Source organism: Acanthochromis polyacanthus, chromosome 21, assembly GCF_021347895.1.
Source record: "Acanthochromis polyacanthus isolate Apoly-LR-REF ecotype Palm Island chromosome 21, KAUST_Apoly_ChrSc, whole genome shotgun sequence".
In the NCBI taxonomy this organism is placed as follows: Eukaryota; Metazoa; Chordata; class Actinopteri; family Pomacentridae; genus Acanthochromis; species Acanthochromis polyacanthus.
Genome location: NC_067133.1, coordinates 32,450,728 through 32,472,483, shown reverse-complemented (window position 1 = coordinate 32,472,483; position 21,756 = coordinate 32,450,728). Strand labels below are relative to the sequence as shown.

The 21,756-nt window shown below is 41.4% G+C and overlaps 2 protein-coding genes across 2 annotated transcripts in view; one reads left to right on the top strand and one right to left on the bottom strand.

Moving 5' to 3' along the window:
• Positions 1-21,756, top strand: part of LOC127531561 (zinc finger protein OZF-like) — a 204,554-nt gene that overhangs the window by 74,394 nt on the left and 108,404 nt on the right. The window lies entirely within an intron of this gene.
• LOC127531699 (coenzyme Q-binding protein COQ10 homolog, mitochondrial-like) overlaps positions 21,018-21,756 on the bottom strand; it is a 5,116-nt gene continuing 4,377 nt past the window's right edge. The window contains 1 exon segment of the mRNA XM_051941538.1: positions 21,018-21,074. Coding sequence (XP_051797498.1) covers positions 21,018-21,074 — 57 coding nt within the window.

Sequence of the window (21,756 nt, the reverse complement as noted above, 5' to 3'; positions counted from 1 at the left end):
TGAGCTTAATGATAGTGTATCATTTGAATCAGGTGTGTTGTAAGAAGGAAACATCTAAAACATAGAGGATAGTGGTCCTCCAGAAACTGAGTTTGACACCCCTGCTTTAGAGTAACTCCAATCCAAATGTTGACCAGGTGAGATCTTCCTGTCTTTCCCTTTCAAAATAAAAGCACAGCACAATTTCAAAATAAAAGCCTGCGATGGGCCTGAAAACACCAGTTAAACCTCTCAGCTTCACACAGCCTTTAGAGCAGGGGTGTCAAACTCAGTTCCAACACACCTGATTCAAATGATCAGGCTCGTTATCAGGCTTCTGCTGAGCTTGATGATGAGCTGCTTATTTGAATCAGGTGTGTTGTAAGAAGGAAACATCTAGAACATAGAGGATAGTGGACCTCCAGGAACTGACTTTGACACACCTGCTTTAGAGTAACTCCAATCCAAATGTTGACCAGGTGAGATCTTCCTGTCTTTGCCTTTCAAAATAAAAGCACAGCACAATTTCAAAATAAAAGCCTTCGACGGACTGAAAGCGCCAGTTAAACCTCTCAGCTTCACACAGCCTTTTGAGTAACTCCAATCTAAATTTTGACCAGGTGACATCTTCCTGTCTCTGCCGTTCAAAATAAAAGCACAGCACAATGTCAAAATAAAAGCCTGCAAGGTACTGGAAATGCCTGTTAAACCTCTCAGCTTCACACAGCCTTTACAGTAACTTAAATCCAAATGTTCACCAGGTGAGATCTTCCCATCTCTTCCTTTCAAAATAAAAGCACAGCACAATTTCAAAATAAAAGCCTGCGATGGACGGACTGGAAAACGCCAGTTAATCCTCTCAGCTTCACACAGCCTTTACAGTAACTCCAATCCAAATTTTGACCAGGTGAGATCTTGCTGTCTCTTGCTTTCAAAATAAAAGCACGGAACAACTTCAAAATAAATGCCTGTTATGGGCTGGAAAACGCGGAAATACGCCTCTCCGGACATGCACACATCCCGAGCCCCTCCCACGATTTCCGCACCAGCGGGAATTGTCTAGTTCTCTTTTATTATTCTTCACGTTTCCGCCGTTTTTCGGTCGCTAACTCGTCCTAGGCCTTTGAGAAAACCAAAGCAAATTATATATCAAAACGTGCGGCTTCATCGGGAATCCCGGGCTATGACTTTTCTGAGAAATTCCTCATTTTTTCGCAGAATTATTCGCAAAAAACTGCGAAAAAAGTCCCATAGAAATGAATGGGGAGTGAAAAAAATCGGCTCAAAAAATCCACTATTTTCAAAACGCCACTCCTTCGCCAGACGTTCACCTAGAAACTTCATTTAACCATCAAAACGCAGTGATTTTTCTTGTCTCCGCAGGAATGTATTTTATGTCAGGCTGAGATTTACAGTTTTTGATCAGTGAGTCCTCAAAAAAGTGAAAATTCTCAAAATCTGCTCTGGTTAGAGTGCGGCATGTCAGTTGGTAGAGTGGAGGAGAGGTGAAAAATCCGCCTGAAAATTTCACGATCGCATCGCTCTCACGACCAAACGATAAACGTTAGAGGAATAAAATTTGGTCAGATTGTAGACAAATTCCTTGGGATTCAAATGAATCCAAGTTTGAAGGACTAGCTCTTTCTGAAGGGAAATGGCAGGCAGCAGTTTAGACCAAAGTTGCACCGTTCTCCCCATTAGAACCAATGTAAACTGAATCATCTGCCTTATGGAGGGACAGTGTTTTTTAAATCGCTGTAACTCGGTCATTTCTCACAATATTTGGAAAATAATTACATTTATGGAAAGCCACTGCCTTCCTCTCGCTCACGGTCATTTTAGTTTTCAGCTAGCATTCAAGGTTAGCCCACAATTAGCGCCAGAACGAGACGTTGCGCGCTGCTGCTGAGAAGCACTTTTCTGCTGTCTGTGGCAGGCACCGTTGCTATGGGGCCCATAGCAACCGCCCTTACACACGCGCAGGCATGCTCCCACGCACACACACAGACTCATTGGAGTGCCACACCCACCTTCACACCCAATACCTCCACAGGAGCTGCATTTCAGCCTGAAAATCACTGAAACCTCTCAGCTTCACACAGCCTTTAGAGCAGGGGTGTCAAACTCAGTTCCAACACACCTGATTCAAATGATCAGGCTCGTTATCAGGCTTCTGCTGAGCTTGATGATGAGCTCATTATTTGAAACAGGTGTGTTGGAAGAGGGAAAAATGTAAAACATAGAGGATAGTGGACCTCCATGAACTGAGTTTGACACCCCTGCTTTAGAGTAACTCCAATCCAAATGTTGACCAGATGAGATCTTCCTGTCTTTCCCTTTCAAAATAAAAGCACAGCACAATTTCAAAATAAAAGCCTGAGATGGGCCTGAAAACACCAGTTAAACCTCTCAGCTTCACACAGCCTTTAGAGCAGGGGTGTCAAACTCAGTTCCAACACACCTGATTCAAATGATCGGGCTCGTTATCAGGCTTCTGCTGAGCTTCATGATAGCTAATCATTTGAATCAGGTGTGTTGTAAGAAGGAAACATCTGGAACACAGAGGATAGTGGTCCTCCGGGAACTGAGTTTGACACCCCTGCTTTACAGTAACTCCAATCCAAATGTTGACCAGGTGAGATCTTCCTGTCTTTCCCTTTCAAAATAAAAGCACAGCACAATTTCAAAATAAAAGCCTGCGATGGGCCTGAAAACACCAGTTAAACCTCTCAGCTTCACACAGCCTTTAGAGCAGGGGTGTCAAACTCAGTTCCAACACACCTGATTCAAATGATCAGGCTCGTTATCAGGCTTCTGCTGAGCTTGATGATGAGCTGCTTATTTGAATCAGGTGTGTTGTAAGAAGGAAACATCTAGAACATAGAGGATAGTGGACCTCCAGGAACTGACTTTGACACACCTGCTTTAGAGTAACTCCAATCCAAATGTTGACCAGGTGAGATCTTCCTGTCTTTGCCTTTCAAAATAAAAGCACAGCACAATTTCAAAATAAAAGCCTTCGACGGACTGAAAGCGCCAGTTAAACCTCTCAGCTTCACACAGCCTTTTGAGTAACTCCAATCTAAATTTTGACCAGGTGACATCTTCCTGTCTCTGCCGTTCAAAATAAAAGCACAGCACAATGTCAAAATAAAAGCCTGCAAGGTACTGGAAATGCCTGTTAAACCTCTCAGCTTCACACAGCCTTTACAGTAACTTAAATCCAAATGTTCACCAGGTGAGATCTTCCCATCTCTTCCTTTCAAAATAAAAGCACAGCACAATTTCAAAATAAAAGCCTGCGATGGACGGACTGGAAAACGCCAGTTAATCCTCTCAGCTTCACACAGCCTTTACAGTAACTCCAATCCAAATTTTGACCAGGTGAGATCTTGCTGTCTCTTGCTTTCAAAATAAAAGCACGGAACAACTTCAAAATAAATGCCTGTTATGGGCTGGAAAACGCGGAAATACGCCTCTCCGGACATGCACACATCCCGAGCCCCTCCCACGATTTCCGCACCAGCGGGAATTGTCTAGTTCTCTTTTATTATTCTTCACGTTTCCGCCGTTTTTCGGTCGCTAACTCGTCCTAGGCCTTTGAGAAAACCAAAGCAAATTATATATCAAAACGTGCGGCTTCATCGGGAATCCCGGGCTATGACTTTTCTGAGAAATTCCTCATTTTTTCGCAGAATTATTCGCAAAAAACTGCGAAAAAAGTCCCATAGAAAATGAATGGGGAGTGAAAAAAATCGGCTCAAAAAATCCACTATTTTCAAAACGCCACTCCTTCGCCAGACGTTCACCTAGAAACTTCATTTAACCATCAAAACGCAGTGATTTTTCTTGTCTCCGCAGGAATGTATTTTATGTCAGGCTGAGATTTACAGTTTTTGATCAGTGAGTCCTCAAAAAAGTGAAAATTCTCAAAATCTGCTCTGGTTAGAGTGCGGCATGTCAGTTGGTAGAGTGGAGGAGAGGTGAAAAATCCGCCTGAAAATTTCACGATCGCATCGCTCTCACGACCAAACGATAAACGTTAGAGGAATAAAATTTGGTCAGATTGTAGACAAATTCCTTGGGATTCAAATGAATCCAAGTTTGAAGGACTAGCTCTTTCTGAAGGGAAATGGCAGGCAGCAGTTTAGACCAAAGTTGCACCGTTCTCCCCATTAGAACCAATGTAAACTGAATCATCTGCCTTATGGAGGGACAGTGTTTTTTAAATCGCTGTAACTCGGTCATTTCTCACAATATTTGGAAAATAATTACATTTATGGAAAGCCACTGCCTTCCTCTCGCTCACGGTCATTTTAGTTTTCAGCTAGCATTCAAGGTTAGCCCACAATTAGCGCCAGAACGAGACGTTGCGCGCTGCTGCTGAGAAGCACTTTTCTGCTGTCTGTGGCAGGCACCGTTGCTATGGGGCCCATAGCAACCGCCCTTACACACGCGCAGGCATGCTCCCACGCACACACACAGACTCATTGGAGTGCCACACCCACCTTCACACCCAATACCTCCACAGGAGCTGCATTTCAGCCTGAAAATCACTGAAACCTCTCAGCTTCACACAGCCTTTAGAGCAGGGGTGTCAAACTCAGTTCCAACACACCTGATTCAAATGATCAGGCTCGTTATCAGGCTTCTGCTGAGCTTGATGATGAGCTCATTATTTGAAACAGGTGTGTTGGAAGAGGGAAAAATGTAAAACATAGAGGATAGTGGACCTCCATGAACTGAGTTTGACACCCCTGCTTTAGAGTAACTCCAATCCAAATGTTGACCAGATGAGATCTTCCTGTCTTTCCCTTTCAAAATAAAAGCACAGCACAATTTCAAAATAAAAGCCTGAGATGGGCCTGAAAACACCAGTTAAACCTCTCAGCTTCACACAGCCTTTAGAGCAGGGGTGTCAAACTCAGTTCCAACACACCTGATTCAAATGATCGGGCTCGTTATCAGGCTTCTGCTGAGCTTCATGATAGCTAATCATTTGAATCAGGTGTGTTGTAAGAAGGAAACATCTGGAACACAGAGGATAGTGGTCCTCCGGGAACTGAGTTTGACACCCCTGCTTTACAGTAACTCCAATCCAAATTTTGACCAGGTGAGATCTTCCTGTCTCTGCCTTTCAAAATTACTTTACAGCACAATTTGCCAGTTAAACCTCTCAGCTTCACACAGCCTTTAGAGTAACTCCAAACGAAATTTTGACCAGGTGAGATCTTCTTGTCTCTGCCTTTCAAAATTAAAGCACAGCACAATTTCAAAATAAAAGCCCGCGACAGACTGGAAACGCCAGTTAAACCTCTCACCTTCACACAGCCTTTAGAGTAAATATGCCTATCCCGCGCTGCTCCGGACATGCACACATCCCGAGCCCCTCCCACGATTTCCGCACCAGCGGGAATTGTCTAGTTAGGGGCTCGGGCTTCGGCACGAGCCACTCTCCTCTCCATTGCAAAGCAATGGGAGGAGAGTGGCTCGTGGCGAAGCCACGAGCCACTATTGTTCTCCTGCTGCGTTTATTATTATATTTTCTTCACGTTTCCGCCGTTTTTCGGTCGCTAACTCGTCCTAGGGCTTTGAGAAAACCAAAACAAATTATATATCAAAACGTGCGGCTTCATCGGAATCCCGGGCTATGACTTTTCTAAGACATTCGTCATTTTATCGCAGAATTATTCGCAAAAAACTGCGCAAAAAGTCCCATAGAAAATGAATGGGGAGTGAAAAAAATCGGCTCAAAAAATCCACTTTTTTCCAAACGCCACTCCTTCGCCATACGTTCACCTAGAAACTTCATTTAACCATCAAAACACAGTGATTTTTCTTGTCTCCGCAGGAATGTAGTTTATGTCAGGCTGAGATTTACAGTTTTTGATCAGTGAGTCCTCAAAAAAGTGAAAATTCTCAAAATCTGCTCTGGTTAGAGTGCGGCATGTCAGTTGGTAGAGTGGAGGAGAGGTGAAAAATCCGCCTGAAAATTTCACGATCGCATCACCCTCACGACCAAACCATAAATGTTAGGGGAATGAAATTTGGTCAGATTGTAAACCATTTTCCTGGGATTCAAATGAATCCAAGTTTGAAGGTCTAGCTCTTTCTGAAGGGAAATGACAGGCAGCAGTTTAGACCAAAGTCGCACCGTTCTCCCCATTAGAACCAATGTAAACTGGATCATCTGCCTCATGGAGGGACAGTGTTTTTTAAATCGCTGTAACTCGGTCATTTCTCACAATATTTGGAAAATAATTACATTTATGGAAAGCCACGGCCTTCCTCTCGCTCACGGTCATTTCGGTTTTCAGCTAGCATTAACGGTTAGCCCACAATTAGCGCCAGAACGAGACGTTGCGCGCTGCTGCTGAGAAGCACTTTTCTGCTGTCTGTGGCAGGCACCGTTGCTATGGTGGCCCATAGCAACCGCCCTTACACACGCGCAGGCATGTTCACACGCACACACACAGACTCATTGGTGTGCCACACCCACCTTCACGCCCAATACCTCCACAGGAGCTGCATTTCAGCCTGAAAATCACTGAAACCTTTCAGCTTCACACAGCCTTCAGAGCAGGGGTGTCAAACTCAGTTCCAACACACCTGATTCAAATGATCAGGCTCGTTATCAGGCTTCTGCTGAGCTTGATGATGGCTAATCATTTGAATCAGGTGTGTTGTAAGAAGGAAACATCTGGAACATAGAGGATAGTGGACCTCCAGGAACTGAGTTTGACACCCCTGCTTTAGAGTAACTCCAATCCAAAGTTTGACCAGGTGAGATCTTCCTGTCTTTCCCTTTCAAAATAAAAGCACAGCACAATTTCAAAATAAAAGCCTGTGATGGGCCTGAAAACACCAGTTCAACCTCTCAGCTTCACACAGCCTTTACAATAACTCCAATCCAAATGTTGACCAGGTGAGATCTTCCTGTCTTTCCCTTTCAAAATAAAAGCACAGCACAATTTCAAAAATAAAAGCCTGTGACGGACTGGAAACGCCAGTTAAACCTCTCAGCTTCACACGGCCTTTTCTCCAATCCAAATTTTAACCAGGTCTGATCTTCCTGTCTCTGCCTTTCAAAATAAAAGCACAGCACAATTTCAAAATAAAAGCCTGCAACAGACCAAAAATGCCAGTTAAACCTCTCAGCTTCACACAGCCTTTAGAGCAGGGGTGTCAAACTCAGTTCCAACACACCTGATTCAAATGATCAGGCTCGTTATCAGGCTTCTGCTGCGCTTGATGATGAGGTGATTATTTGAATCAGGTGTGTTGGAAGAGGGAAACATCTAAAACATAGAGGATAGTGGACCTCCAGGAACTGAGTTTGACACCCCTGCTTTAGAGTAACTCCAATCCAAATTTTGACCAGGTGAGATCTTCCTGTCTCTGCCTTTCAAAATAAAAGCACAGCACAATTTCAAAATAAAAGCCTGCAACGGACTGGAAACGCCAGTTAAACTTCTCAGCTTCACAGAGCCTTTACAGTAACTCCAATCCAAATGTTGACCAGGTGAGATCTTCCTGTCTCTTCCTTTCAAAATAAAAGCACAGCACAATTTCAAAATAAAAGCATGCGACAGGCTGGAAACGCCAGTTCAACCTCTCAGCTTCACACAGCCTTTGGAGTCACTCCAATCCAAATTTTGACCAGGTCTGATCTTCCTGTCTCTTTCTCTCAAAATAAAAGCACAGCACAATTTGCCTGTTAGACTTGTCAGCTTCACACAGCCTTTACAGGAACTCCAGTCCAAATTTTGACCAGGTGAGATCTTCCTGTCTCTGCCTTTCAAAATAAAAGTACAGCACAATTTGCCAGTTAAACCTCTCACCTTCATACAGCCTTTTCAGTAACTCCAATTCAAATTTTGACCAGGTGAGATCCGGACATGCACACATCCCGAGCCCCTCCCACGATTTCCGCGAGCGGGAATTGTCTAGTTAGGGGCTCGGGCTTCGACACGAGCCACTATTGTTCTCCTGTTGGCGTTTATTATTATACTTCTTCACGTTTCCGCCGTTTTTCGGTCGCTAACTCGTCCTAGGGCTTTGAGAAAACCAAAACAAATTATATATCAAAACGTGCGGCTTCATCGGGAATAGTGTGCTATGACTTTTCTAAGAAATTCGTCATTTTATCGCAGAATTATTCGCAAAAAACTGAGAAAAAATTCCCATAGAAATGAATGGGGACTGAAAAAAAAAATCCACTCTTTTCCAAACGCCACTGCTTCGCCATACGTTCACCTAGAAACTTCATTTAACCATCAAAACGCAGTGATTTTTCTTGTCTTCGCAGGAATGTATTTTATGTCAGGCTGAGATTTACAGTTTTTGATCAGTGAGTCCTCAAAAAGTGAAAATTCTCAAAATCTGCTCTGGTTAGAGTGCGTGATGTCAGTTGGTAGAGTGGAGGAGAGGAGAAAAATCCGCCTGAAAATTTCACGATCGCATCGCCCTCACGACCAAACGATAAATGTTAGGGGAATGAAATTTGGTCAGATTGTAGACAAATTTCCTGGGATTCAAATGAATCCAAGTTTGAAGACCTAGCTCTTTCTGAAGTGAAATGGCAGGCAGCAGTTTAGACCAAAGTCGCACCGTTCTCCCCATAGGAACCAATGTAAACTGAATCATCTGCCTCATGGAGGGACAGTGTTTTTTAAATCGCTGTAACTCGGTCATTTCTCACAATATTTGGAAAATAATTACATTTCTGGTTAGCCACAGCCTTCCTCTCGCTCACGGTCATTTCGGTTTTCAGCTAGCACTCACGGTTAGCCCACAGTTAGCGCCAGAACGAGACGTTGCGCGCTGCTGCTGAGAAGCACTTTTCTGCTGTCTGTGGCAGGCACCGTTGCTATGGGGGCCCATAGCAACCGCCCTTACACACGCGCAGGCATGTTCGCACGCACACACACAGACTCATTGGTGTGCCACGCCCACCTTCACACCCAATACCTTCACAGGAGCTGCATTTCAGCCTGAAAATCAGTTCAACCTCTCAGCTTCACACAGCCTTTAGAGCAGGGGTGTCAAACTCAGTTCCAACACACCTGATTCAAATGATCAGGCTCGTTATAATGCTTCTGCTGAGCTTAATGATGAGCTGATTATTTGAATCAGGTGTGTTGTCAGAAGGAAACATCTAGAACATAGAGGATAGTGGACCTCCAGGAACTGAGTTTGACACCCCTGCTTTGGGGTAACTCCAATCCAAATTTTGACAAGGTGAGATCTTCCCATCTCTGCCTTTCAAAATAAAAGCACAGCACAATTTTAAAATAAAAGCCTGTGACGGACTGGAAACGCCAGTTAAACCTCTCAGCTTCACACAGCCTTTTGAGTAATTCCAATTCAAATTTTGACCAGGTGAGATCTTCCTGTCTCTGTCTTTCAAAATAAAAGCACAGCACAATTTGCCAGTTAAACTTCTCAGTTTCACACAGCCTTTACAGTAACTCCAATCCAAATTTTGACCAGGTCCAATCTTCTTGTCTCTTCCTCTCAAAATAAAAGCACAGCACAATTTGCCTGTTAGACTTCTCAGCTTCACACAGCCTTTACAGTAACTCCAATCCAAATTTTGAACAGGTGAGATCTTCTTGCCTCTCGTGCTCTGCTCCGGACATGCACACATCCCGAGCCCCTCCCACGATTTCCGCGAGCGGGAATTGTCTAGTTAGGGGCTCGGGCTTCGACACGAGCCACTCTCCTCTCCATTGCAAAGCAATGGGAGGAGAGTGGCTCGTGGCGAAGCCACGAGCCACTATTGTTCTCCTGCTGCGTTTATTATATTTTATTAATCACGTTTCCGCCGTTTTTCGATTCGCTTCTCCTCCTAGGGCTTTGAGAAAATCAAAGCAAATTATATATCAAAACGTGCGGCTTCATCGGGAATAGTGTGCTATGACTTTTCTAAGACATTCGTCATTTTTTCGCAGAATTATTCGCAAAAAACTGCGAAAAAAGTCCCATAGAAAATGAATGGGGAGTGAAAAAATTCGGCTCAAAAAATCCACTTTTTTCCAAACGCCACTGCTTCGCCATACGGTCACCTAGAAACTTCATTTAACCATCAAAACGCAGTGATGTTTCTTGTCTTCGCAGGAATGTATTTTATGTCAGGCTGAGATTTATAGTTTTTCGTCAGTGAGTCCTCAAAAAAGTGAAAATTCTCAAAATCTGCTCTGGTTAGAGTGCGGCATGTCAGTTGGTAGAGTGGAGGAGAGGAGAAAAATCCGCCTGAAAATTTCACGATCGCATCGCCCTCACGACCAAACGATAAATGTTAGGAGAATGAAATTTGGTCAGATTGTAGACAATTTTCCTGGGATTCAAATGAATCCAAGTTTGAAGACCTAGCTCTTTCTGAAGGGAAATGGCAGGCAGCAGTTTAGACCAAAGTTGCACCGTTCTCCCCATAAGAACCAATGTAAACTGAATCATCTGGCTCATGGAGGGACAGTGTTTTTTAAATCGCTGTAACTCGGTCATTTCTCTCAATATTTGGAAAATAATCATATCTATGGATAGCCACAGCCTTCCTCTCGCTCACGGTCATTTTAGTTTTCAGCTCGCATTAACGGTTCGCCCACAATTAGCGCCAGAACGAGACGTTGCGCGGTGCTGCTGAGAAGCACTTTTCTGCTGTCTGTGGCAGGCACCGTTGCTATGGGGGCCCATAGCAACCGCCCTTACACACGCGCAGGCATGCTCGCACGCACACACACAGACTCATTGGTGTGCCACACCCACCTTCACACCCAATACCTCCACAGGAGCTGCATTTCAGCCTGAAAATCACTGAAACCTCTCAGCTTCACACAGCCTTGAGAGCAGGGGTGTCAAACTCAGTTCCAACACACCTGATTCAAATGATCAGGCTCGTTATCAGGCTTCTGCTGAGCTTAATGATGAGCTGATTATTTGAATCAGGTGTGTTGGAACAGGGAAACATCTAAAACATAGAGGATAGTGGACCTCCAGGAACTGAGTTTGACACCCCTGCTTTAGAGTAACTCCAATCCAAATTTTGACCAGGTGAGATCTTCCTGTCTCTGCCTTTCAAAATAAAAGCACAGCACAATTTCAAAATAAAAGCCTGTGATGGGCCTGAAAACACCAGTTAAACCTCTCAGCTTCACACAGCCTTTACAATAACTCCAATCCAAATTTTGACCAGGTGAGATCTTCCTGTCTCTGCCTTTCAAAATAAAAACACAGCACATTTCTAAATAAAAGCCTGCGACAGACTGGAAATGCCAGTTTAAACATCTCAGCTTCACACAGCCTTTAGAGTAACTCCAATCCAATTTTTGACCAGGTGAGATCTTCCTGTCTCTGCCTTTCAAAATTACTTTACAGCACAATTTGCCAGTTAAACCTCTCAGCTTCACACAGCCTTTTGAGTAACTCCAATCCAAATTTTGACCAGGTGAGATCTTCCTGTCTCTGCCTTTCAAAATTACTTCACAGCACAATTTGCCAGTTAAACCTCTCAGCTTCACACAGCCCTTTGAGTAACTCCAATCCAAATTTTGACCAGGTGAGATCTTCTTGTCTCTGCCTTTCAAAATAAAAGCACAGCACAATTTGAAAATAAAAGCCTGTGACGGACCAAAAAATACCCCTCTCCTGCCCAGCTCCGGACATGCACACACCCCGAGCCCCTCCCACGATTTCCGCACCAGCGGGAATTGTCTAGTTATTATTAACGTTCCGCCGTTTTTCGGTCGCTAACTCGTCCTAGGGCTTTGAGAAAACCAAAGCAAATTATATATCAAAACGTGCGGCTTCTTCGGGAATCCCGGGCTATGACTTTTCTAAGAAGTTCGTCATTTTTTTCGCAGAATTATTCGCAAAAAACTGCGAAAAAAGTCCCATAGAAAATGAATGGGGAGTGAAAAAAATCAGCTCAAAAATCCACTATTTTCAAAACGCCGCTCCTTCGCCATACGTTCACCGAGAAACTTCATTTAACCACCAAAACGCAGTGATTTTTCTTGTCTCCGCAGGAATGTATTTTATGTCAGGCTGAGATTTACAGTTTTGATCAGTGAGTCCTCAAAAAAGTGAAAATTCTCAAAATCTGCTCTGGTTAGAGTGCGGCATGTCAGTTGGTAGAGTGGAGGAGAGGAGAAAAATCCGCCTGAAATTTCCCCCGATCGCATCGCCCTCACGACCAAACGATAAATGTTAGGGGAATGACATTTGGTCAGATTGTAAACAATTTTCCTGGGATTTCAAATGAATCCAAGTTTGAAGACCTAGCTCTTTCTGAAGTGAAATGGCAGCAGCAGTTTAGACCAAAGTCGCACCGTTCTCTCCATAGGAACCAATGTAAACTGAATCATCTGCCTCACGGAGGGACAGTGTTTTTAAATTGCTGTAACTCGGTCATTTCCACAATATTGGAAAATAATTACCATTTATGGTAGCCACAGCCTTCCTCTCGCCTCACGGTCATTTCGGTTTTCAGCTAGCATTCACGGTTAGCCCCACAGTTATCGCCAGAACGACAGACGTTGCGCGCTGCTGCTGAGAAGCACTGTTTCTGCTGTCTGTGGCAGCACCGTTGCTATGGGGGGGCCATAGCAACCGCCTTACCACACGCGCAGGCATGGTCCCACGCACACACACAGACTCATGGTGTGCACACCCACCTTCACACCAATACCTCCACAGGAGCTGCATTTTCAGCCTGTAAATCAGAATCTACCTCTCAGCTTCACACCAGCCTTAGAAGCAGGGCTGTAAAACTCAGTTCCAACACACCTGATTCAAATGATCAGGCTCGTTATCAGGCTTCTGCTGAGCGTGATGATGAGCTGATCATTTGAATCAGGTGTGTTGAAGAGGAAACATCTAGAACACAGAGGATAGTGGTCCTCCAGGAACTGAGTTTGACACCCTGCTTTAGAGTAACTCCAATGCAAATTTGACCAGGTGAGATCTTCCTGTCTTGCCTTTCAAAATAAAAGCACAGCACAATTTCAAAATAAAAGCCTGCGACGGACCGGAAACGCCAGTTAAACCTCTCAGCTTCACACAGCCTTTAGAGTAACTCAATCCAATCTGGAAAATTACCATGTTCCCAGGAACAATTGCGCCAAGATGAGGATACTTCCGCTACCACCCAGTTATTCAGGCTTTGAGAATAAAATTCCTTTATGTCAGAAGTCTTCAAAGGACACGTTACTCATTTTAGATCGCAGAGAGCCTTGTGATCTTTTAACATTATAAAGTTAAACTCGCAAGTCAAAAATTAATGCTGTACTACATACGTCGAAAAGTAGCTCAGCAAAAGGCACTCCTTGCGCACTTGTTAAAAAAATTGCGATGAAAATGTGAATCTGTGTCACTGTGTCCAGACATGGTGCCTACAAACACAATGGACTTAATAGATAATAATTGGCTATTATAACATAACCCCTGATTGCGCTACACTTAATTAACCCAAAACTGAGAGAAACAAGGGGATGAATCGAAACAGGCAGCTCCAAATATGGAGGTGGTGTAAGTCCAGGAGAGAAAGGAGGAAGCTAGTTTTAAATAGCAAATGCTTTAAACGCACTTCAGAGGCAGAGCATTGATCTGTAGAAGGCCTAATTACTGTGATAAGGTGTAGCTGGTGAGCTTGGCTTGGCACCTACAAAACTGTCTCCAATATGTCTAACAACAGATAGAGAAAGTATTCCAGGGTGGGCAGGTTGACCCAGAATGAATGTTGAAAGGGATCAGAGGTCAGCAAATGTGACAGCAAACAACGTCATTTCGCGGTAATAAACATGCAATAAACATGATGTTGAGGCGGAGTTACAGTCAGAACAGAGTGTCTGGTGCTCAAAGCAGATTTTTACTGTTTTCATGAGCAAGATCAGTGACTTCAATCTTACTGATTAAAATTACACTATGACATTGAAATAGCGTGTGCTTTTCCAAAAAACAACTGTTATCTTATTCTGAAAAAAAAAAAGAGCTTGGAAGAAAGAATATTTAACTATCAATGTATTAGTAACCAATATTTAAACAACTAGAGCTATATATTATTAGACAATCAGCAACAAAATATGTGAAAAAACATTAAGACAGACAAAAAAACTTAGTAAGAAAAAAATTTTAACACAAAATAATACAAATACAATACTAAAATAGGCAAAACGGGGTTTCTGAAATAAACAGGCTAATGCATAAGCAGACAACCAGCAAGTCATTAATTAAATATACATGCTAAAACAAAATAACCGTGAACATATATGAGCCATAATAGTGCTAATCTACTTTTTAATCGCCTACATCTTCCAATAGATCCTACTGATTGCTGCTATTTCTTACTTTTGATTTTAACTGTTTTGTGAATTTCAGGTATAGCAAGGACTATATACTTAACTGCTTAGCTGGAGATCTTTAGCTCCTAATCAATTAGGACACAGCCTGGAATTTATGAGGATAGGCCGAAACAAAATGCAATATTGTTCTGCGAACAAGGCTTGACAACATCAGTACTTATTTTGAAATCGGATCACATCTCTTTTGACTTTAGTGTTGCAATTATACCATATTTTTAAACTTATTGCCTTACAGTAACCTGCTGCGTATACTCTGTATGTGATTACCATTAGTTACTTGTGGATTCTTGTATGTTTTTCTTTCTTTTTTTAAAACCACCACTTAACTTTATGTATTTTTTTCAACCTTAATTCTATTAGGTGATATTAATTTAGAATAAAAAGTCTATTTTTATAAAGGGAGCATCCGACCCAAGAGTGGCAGAAAGTTTGTTTTCTTTTTCTGTTTATGTTAAATCTGCAGCGTTTTCCATTTTGCACAATGTCAGTGTAAGTGAAAAGGAAGACACTTGAGTAAACATACATTGAGCACCATGAATAGTCACTCAACAAAACACAGCTATGATCACCAAACACTGTGCATCAACGTATAATATAAATGCCGGAAAGACAGAATTCTTGTGATTAATTTGTCCTCACTTAATTGCTTTTAAAGATATTTATCATCATCACCCGCATCTCAATTTATCCTATTGATTGCATTTATTTACTGTCGTATTTCACATCTAAAGATTCTTGCTTCATGACTGTTCCAGGTTATTACCGAGGACTATGTACTAAAATCTTTTATTCCCTTTGAATGAAGTTGCATCTGAAATTCATGAGTCCAAACAAGTTGCAGTATTGTTCGATTGAACAGGTTTGAACATCAGTTTTATCTTTTAAATCTGACCACATCTCTTTGGACTTTAGCGTGCCAAAGTATGACCTATATTTTAACTCGCCTTATATCACATGCTGTATACTGTATTACCCATTATTGAAATTATCATGAACCACTGTTGGACATTTGCACGTTTTTCATATTTCTTTATTATCTCACTTTTTAATGTTTTTTGTATATTTTTAAACATTTAACACCTGGGGAAGTTTAATTGAGATTAAAAGAGTTTATTTCATAACAACATGGCCCCAGATTGGCAGCAAATAAAGAGTTACATGATTGTTTCCTGAAACTAATTCCTGTTTGGCAAAACAAAGGTCAGGTGAAGTATATAAGGAGAGAGACTTTTCAGGACTCATTGCTAGAAGGCAAAGATTTTTTAAAACCACAAGAGAAGACACTTTGTGGCTTCTGATCTAGCGTTCAGCTGCTCTTCTTGCCGAACCTCAAAATTTATAAAGCAAATGGTGAAGCTATCAGCACTCAAGCTACTGTGATGTCTGCTCCCACCTCCATATCTCAAAACCTGGGAGCAATTGGGACAGAAAATTTGCAAATATTATGGAGGAAAAAAATAAGTTTTTCTTGGAGACCAAACCCTGCAAAACACTGGAAAAAGAAGTCCTGGAACTGCGTAAACCTTTTTTTTTTACTGGTGGTAATGTTAGCAAATGTTCTTTATGGGATATGGCAACATGTTTAAAGGAAGTGCATGGCTTGGAATTTTACATTTCTAACCCTTTTGTCATGATGGTATGGAACATTTAAGGATAGCATTGCAAATATTATATATACTAAATATATAAATGATACTGTCATAGTAAACCTGACTGTTATCTTACAGGTTTTTCAAAGTAACTTAAAAATGAGGACCCTGCAAACTTTCTATGACAGTTTTGTAATGTCTCCTTATTTTATAACAAAGAACTTAATTAAAACCCTATCCCCCTTGGCATTTATTTTATTTTGCAACTTTTTACCAGACGAGCCTTATGTGAAGTAACAGTTAATGCGCAATTATACATGAACACCTGGCATGTCAGTCTTATCTTAGACAATCTGTAGAAATATTGCCATATACCTTAGCTAGGATGGATGACCAATTTATGCGGCTTTCAGTAAACACCATGCATAATGAATATATTCTAACTAACATTAAATTCTTATTTCTGATTGTATTTTGTGGTAATTTGATTTACGTTTCAGGCATTCCACAAGTAACATTTTCTGCCAACTGCTCAGGAATCTGGTGGTGAAAACCACCGGACCCTTTACCACTGCTACCCCACTTCAGTTAAGAAGGTTTCTCAAACGCTGGCAGCTGTACAATCCCTCAACAGAAATAATGTATGTTAAAGTACAGGGAGAGAAAGAGAGGGAAAAGCCAAATGAAAAAAATCCTCCAAATTTAATCCACCTCTCCTTGTTTTACAGGCATTTTCACCGCAGTGGTCAAAGGAATGTACTTCTTTCGATTTTCAATGATGAACAATCTCGCACCGTTCCCAACTCTGTTGTGAGCCTAATGAAGAACGCGTGAACGCTTATCATCCGTGGCGGATACCAGTGAGAATGATGCCATGACATGCGGACACGCTGTGGTCATCTCCCCGAGTGGAGACAATGTGTATGTGGAGGCTTATGGCAAACAAGGTTGTCTTGTGATTTTCATGCAATACAACCACTTTTCAGCGGTTTCTGGCTTTTCACCATGTGATTCAAACTTTTTGTGTTTTCACAAAAAAATAATTTCTCTTTACTCTCATTGACCAACTGGTAGCTTGGAAAGTGAAATCTGTGACACTTAAAGGTCATTCACACCCAAGCCAAACTAATTATATTTTGTAAGTAAACACAAAAATTTATCGTAACAGCAAATTAGAAATGTACATGGGTTTGTTTGACGACATTTGTAATTATCACATCTGTTGCATTCAAGAGTAAATGTCAACCTCCCTTGTATATGGATTTGTAGTCTTCTCCAACTTATAATATTTTGAATGAAGAATTGTTGCATAATGTTTAAAATGGTCTACGGTGGGCAGCGTAGAAAGATTCCTGCTGTTTTCAGCTCAAGTTACATCTTACTCTTATGTTTCTCCTACTACTGCAGAGCTTACAGACGTGTTAAGTGAACTATTGTGCAGAATAAAATACTAGCACCTCATCTGGAAATGGCACAGCTTTCAAGCGGCCTGACAACATATCTGTATGTTGATTTCTTACTGTAGAGACGGGGAAACCGTTGAAGACATACCCCCAAACACAGTAATTACAGGAAACAGATATTTAGACTTATATTAAAAGATGCCTTGAATGACTCAATGGACTACTGGGAATACAAGTGGGATCTCACAACTTTAAGGACTGTGTCCATTCATTACTGCTAGAGCCTAGGCCTCAGGTTTGTATATATACATGTCAAAAAAGTATTAACACCTTTTTTTTACTGCAGTCGTGTCAGTGTCCTGCAAAGATCATTTATCTGGTTTCCTACCAGCATCCTCATTTTCAAGCTGTTAATCAAATAAGCACGGGGAAACAAGTCCTTAAGCTGCAGGTCAACTTACAAGAAACTTTCAAGTGTTAAAGTATTCTTTTGTGTTCTGATCAAACTGACAAGGGAATTTATGCATTATCAAATTATTGCGCAAAGAAGCAATCTGGAAGGTTCAATGGACAGCAGAGCTTCCTAGGAATCTGTACCATCTGGAAATGTTCAGTTAAGGCCTTTCCCCCCCTTTCAGTAGAGAGGTTTACTGTAAACCCTATTGCGGAAATGACTTTTAATCATGGTTTAAAACCAAAAGATGATCAAAAGATGACTTCCCTTGATAAATTTTACATCTGTTCACATTTTTCATAACTAAATGGCTGCAGAAATACTGAACATTGATTCCCCAAAATTATTAAGCAGATCTAATTGCATTTCAAGTTCGGTAGGAAAGCTATTATACATGTTGTGCTGCTATGATCTTTAGGCTTCTCAAAATCCATTGTATTGGTTTCATCCATGTCATAAATAACTGGGGTTATGATTAGGAAGAAATTCTTTCAATCTGACAATCAGCCACTGAACCAACATGGGAGATTACATAATGTAACTGGCAGACTGTTTATGTGAAGTTTCTAAAACAAATTTTTATAGGCTCTTTATACAGGCCTTACTGATTGTTTGAATCATAAATTATACAGCTAAAAATCTAAACACCTTATAATAATGTAACATTGGGTTTTTTTTATCAGTTTGAAATTGAACAGTTAGAGCTTAAATGGTGCATATAAAGAAACAGTTTTTGAAAAATGATAAATGCAGCTCAGCTGTGCACAATCCTTCCTTCTTTAATCAGGGACAGGTTCAGCTGTGCTTGGAGTCAGAACATGCTAATCTCTCTTTGTGGCACGCCTTGTATTGAAAAATATCACAAGAAAATACTTCGCAAAGGATAACAACTATTTTTGGATTGCTTCATACTCATCTTTGTTGTTCCTAGAAATAAACTCTCCAAAGTGCTGTCTTTAAGTTGTTGTTGTTCAAATGAGTGTCTTTCGGCGGACCTGCGTTTTCTGGCTGAGGGACAAAAATCTAAGAATTCCAACATACAATTAGATCATAGATTTTGGTCCATGTGGTGGGTTCTTGGTTAAGTTTAAATTAAAATGACTATAAAAAACTTGAAGAAAAAGCAGAAAAAAATGTACGTAGCTGCAAGGACTTTTCCCCTCCCTCTACAGGTGGAGGTCTGAAGTTTTCATTGCCCCCATTGCATTGTTTGCAGTCTGAAATTCAACCTGGCAGAAGGGAAGCCCTTAAACAAGATTTTGCAAACATTCTTTTGTCCTCGGGAAAAGATTTCCCCAATATCTCCTACTGTCACCTTGCCACATATTTTTAGCAAACACACACAAATTTCCAACTATTATTCACCTATTTCCTCCATATGAAGGCAAAACCAGTAGCCATATAAAGGAGAGAAACCTGACAGCAAACAACAACAAAAAATATCGGTCCTTTCTGTTTGAAAAACTGTCAACATTTAAAGCCAAAATTGATATCTGATAACTTCATCTACCCAAATGATCCAGCCAATGTAAATTTTTTGGGAGGGGCGTTGATATGTCAGCTGAACCTGGGATTGTATGAAGTGACAACAATCAAAAAAAAGGATAATCCTAAAACAGCCCGCCAAAAACATGTTTCATGGTGAAAAACCCTAACTGCACACAGAAACATAGTTTTTAATATGCAAATGAGGTTTAAATGAGGTCTGGAAACTCACATCAATATATGGGCACCACTGTTTTGTTCTAGTAGTATTGGCCATAATGAGATGGACTGCAGTCTTTTAGCATAGATCAGAAACTGCCACAATGATACTAAAGAGATAAGCCTAAATTGTAGTCACTGAAAGCTGTGCATGGCAGAATAGTGTGTAATATCAAGATACGTCATCTGGGGATTATTTCCATCTATTTATTTTGATGCAAGATGTTCACTGAATGATGTAGATGTGCATGTGCGGTATGTTTAAGATGACTTCCATAGCTCTTTAACAATATTCAATCAAGATACTGTGCAAATAAACACGTTTTTATTATATATATTTCCAGCCACACGTCGGGTTGCACAGTTTAAGTCCCAAATTGTCAGTCCCATGTTACAGAATGTACATACAGCTTCACCGGCACTCATAACTCATATTTATACACTGTATCTCTGCATATGTAAGACACAATCATATTCTTGAAACAGTTAGTTGGACTGAGCAGCAATGTCTCCCCGTGGTCATTTTGGTGGTGGCCCTACAGGTGTAAACATTGGTGTCCTCTGGGCAACTTTTGGATAGAACCAGGGTTTACAAGCAGGCCATCATTCTCAATAATCTACTGCACTTGAGGTGACCCACCACAGGTTACCTCACCACACAGCCACACCACCTTGGGTCAGGATATCCTGCCAAGATAGATACATTGAGAATTCAGTTTTCAAGATCAGGAACTTCCCTGAAAAAAAGTAAACAGCAAAGAAAGCATGAAGCTGTTTTCATGGAGGCAGGTCCAGATTCAGGCCCTTTCAGAGCCTGAGTGGTGACAAGTTGATGACACCAGATTATCAGAACACTATTTCATTTCAAAAAGCAGTACATCTAATACATCTTTTTTTCATTGTGTAATCTTACCCTGAATTAAACTTGAGACAATTGAATTTTTTTGCTTTTAAATTAAAGTCAACTCTCAAGTCCTCCTGTGTAAGAGGCTGGTTGGTGTGTAGAAGTTTGGTGTACCTGATGAGGTGACGATGAGAGTTGGCATGGTTCCATGAGCTACAGTTCTGGTCCCTCCAAGCTCTTGGTAAATAGGGGTCGTCCCGCATCTTACCTCCAGAACTGCAAGGCATGGTTCTGCCTCTGGGCTCAGGTTGCAGTTAGAGAGAGAGAGAGAGAGGAGACAAAAGAAGGAACAAATTAGGTTACGATAGTATAGGTAGCTAAACCAGAACATGAAAATGGTCCTGATCAAGATATTAAAAAATTTGTCTCACCTTCCCGGGGCGGAGAGAGCCAGAAGCTTTCAACCTTTAGACCAGTTAGAGGCCATTTCTCTTTAGGGCTTTTAACATGGCCTTGCCAGCTTTCTATAAGATAAAAATGGTTCCATGAGAAAACAAAATCACAATGTCAAAACTTAAGGCGAGAATTGAAAGTAAAAGCCAGTGTGTTACCTTCATATCGCCTGCTAGACTCATCATTTTCTCTTTGACAGAGTCTTAGTGAGATGGTGAAGTCTCCAGCAGTTCAAATGCTGCCATCCAGGGGTGTCTGAGGGCTGTCTTTACAGACATCCCTCCGCCCCTGTTCAGCAACACGACAGAGTGTGGGTGGTTAAGCTGACGACGTTTATCTATTGATCTGCTTTAGTTTCTTTTATGTTTATGAAATCAACCTGATATCTTTGTTGACAGGGAGCTGATAAATTTTGGCCTCCTTTATCTTCCCAAAACTGTCCTTCATCAAAACTTCCCACTGAAGCGCTGCTAACCAAGGCCAGAGGGTCTCTGCATCACTGTTTCCCCTGGAATGGAGACTCACCACTCAGTTGAAAACCAATATAGAAACAACCCATGGACAGATGCAATTGTTTATTATATACCAGTTTCAACATTTGCCCACTGAGGTGGCATCATAAGGCTAAAACTCAAAATGTTTTTCAACTATAATACCAGTACAGCCCAATCAACTTTAGTCAATACATAAAAATGGTTTTACCCTGAACTGACAAAAGGGCCTTTGAACTGAAAAAATAACATGATAGACCGGTTAGTCACACAAATGGAACAACTGACTCTCTGCAGAAGTTTATACCCTGGATATGCACTGACACACACATAAAGGATACCCATTTTCAGTCTCATGGTAAATGTGAAGCTTCCACAAGGGTATTCAAATAGCCCAGTTTAGACAGAGATGAAAATCGGTCAACGCAGCTGGCTTTGTCCAAACTACCCCGCACCAGCGCCTCAAATGATCTCTCTCT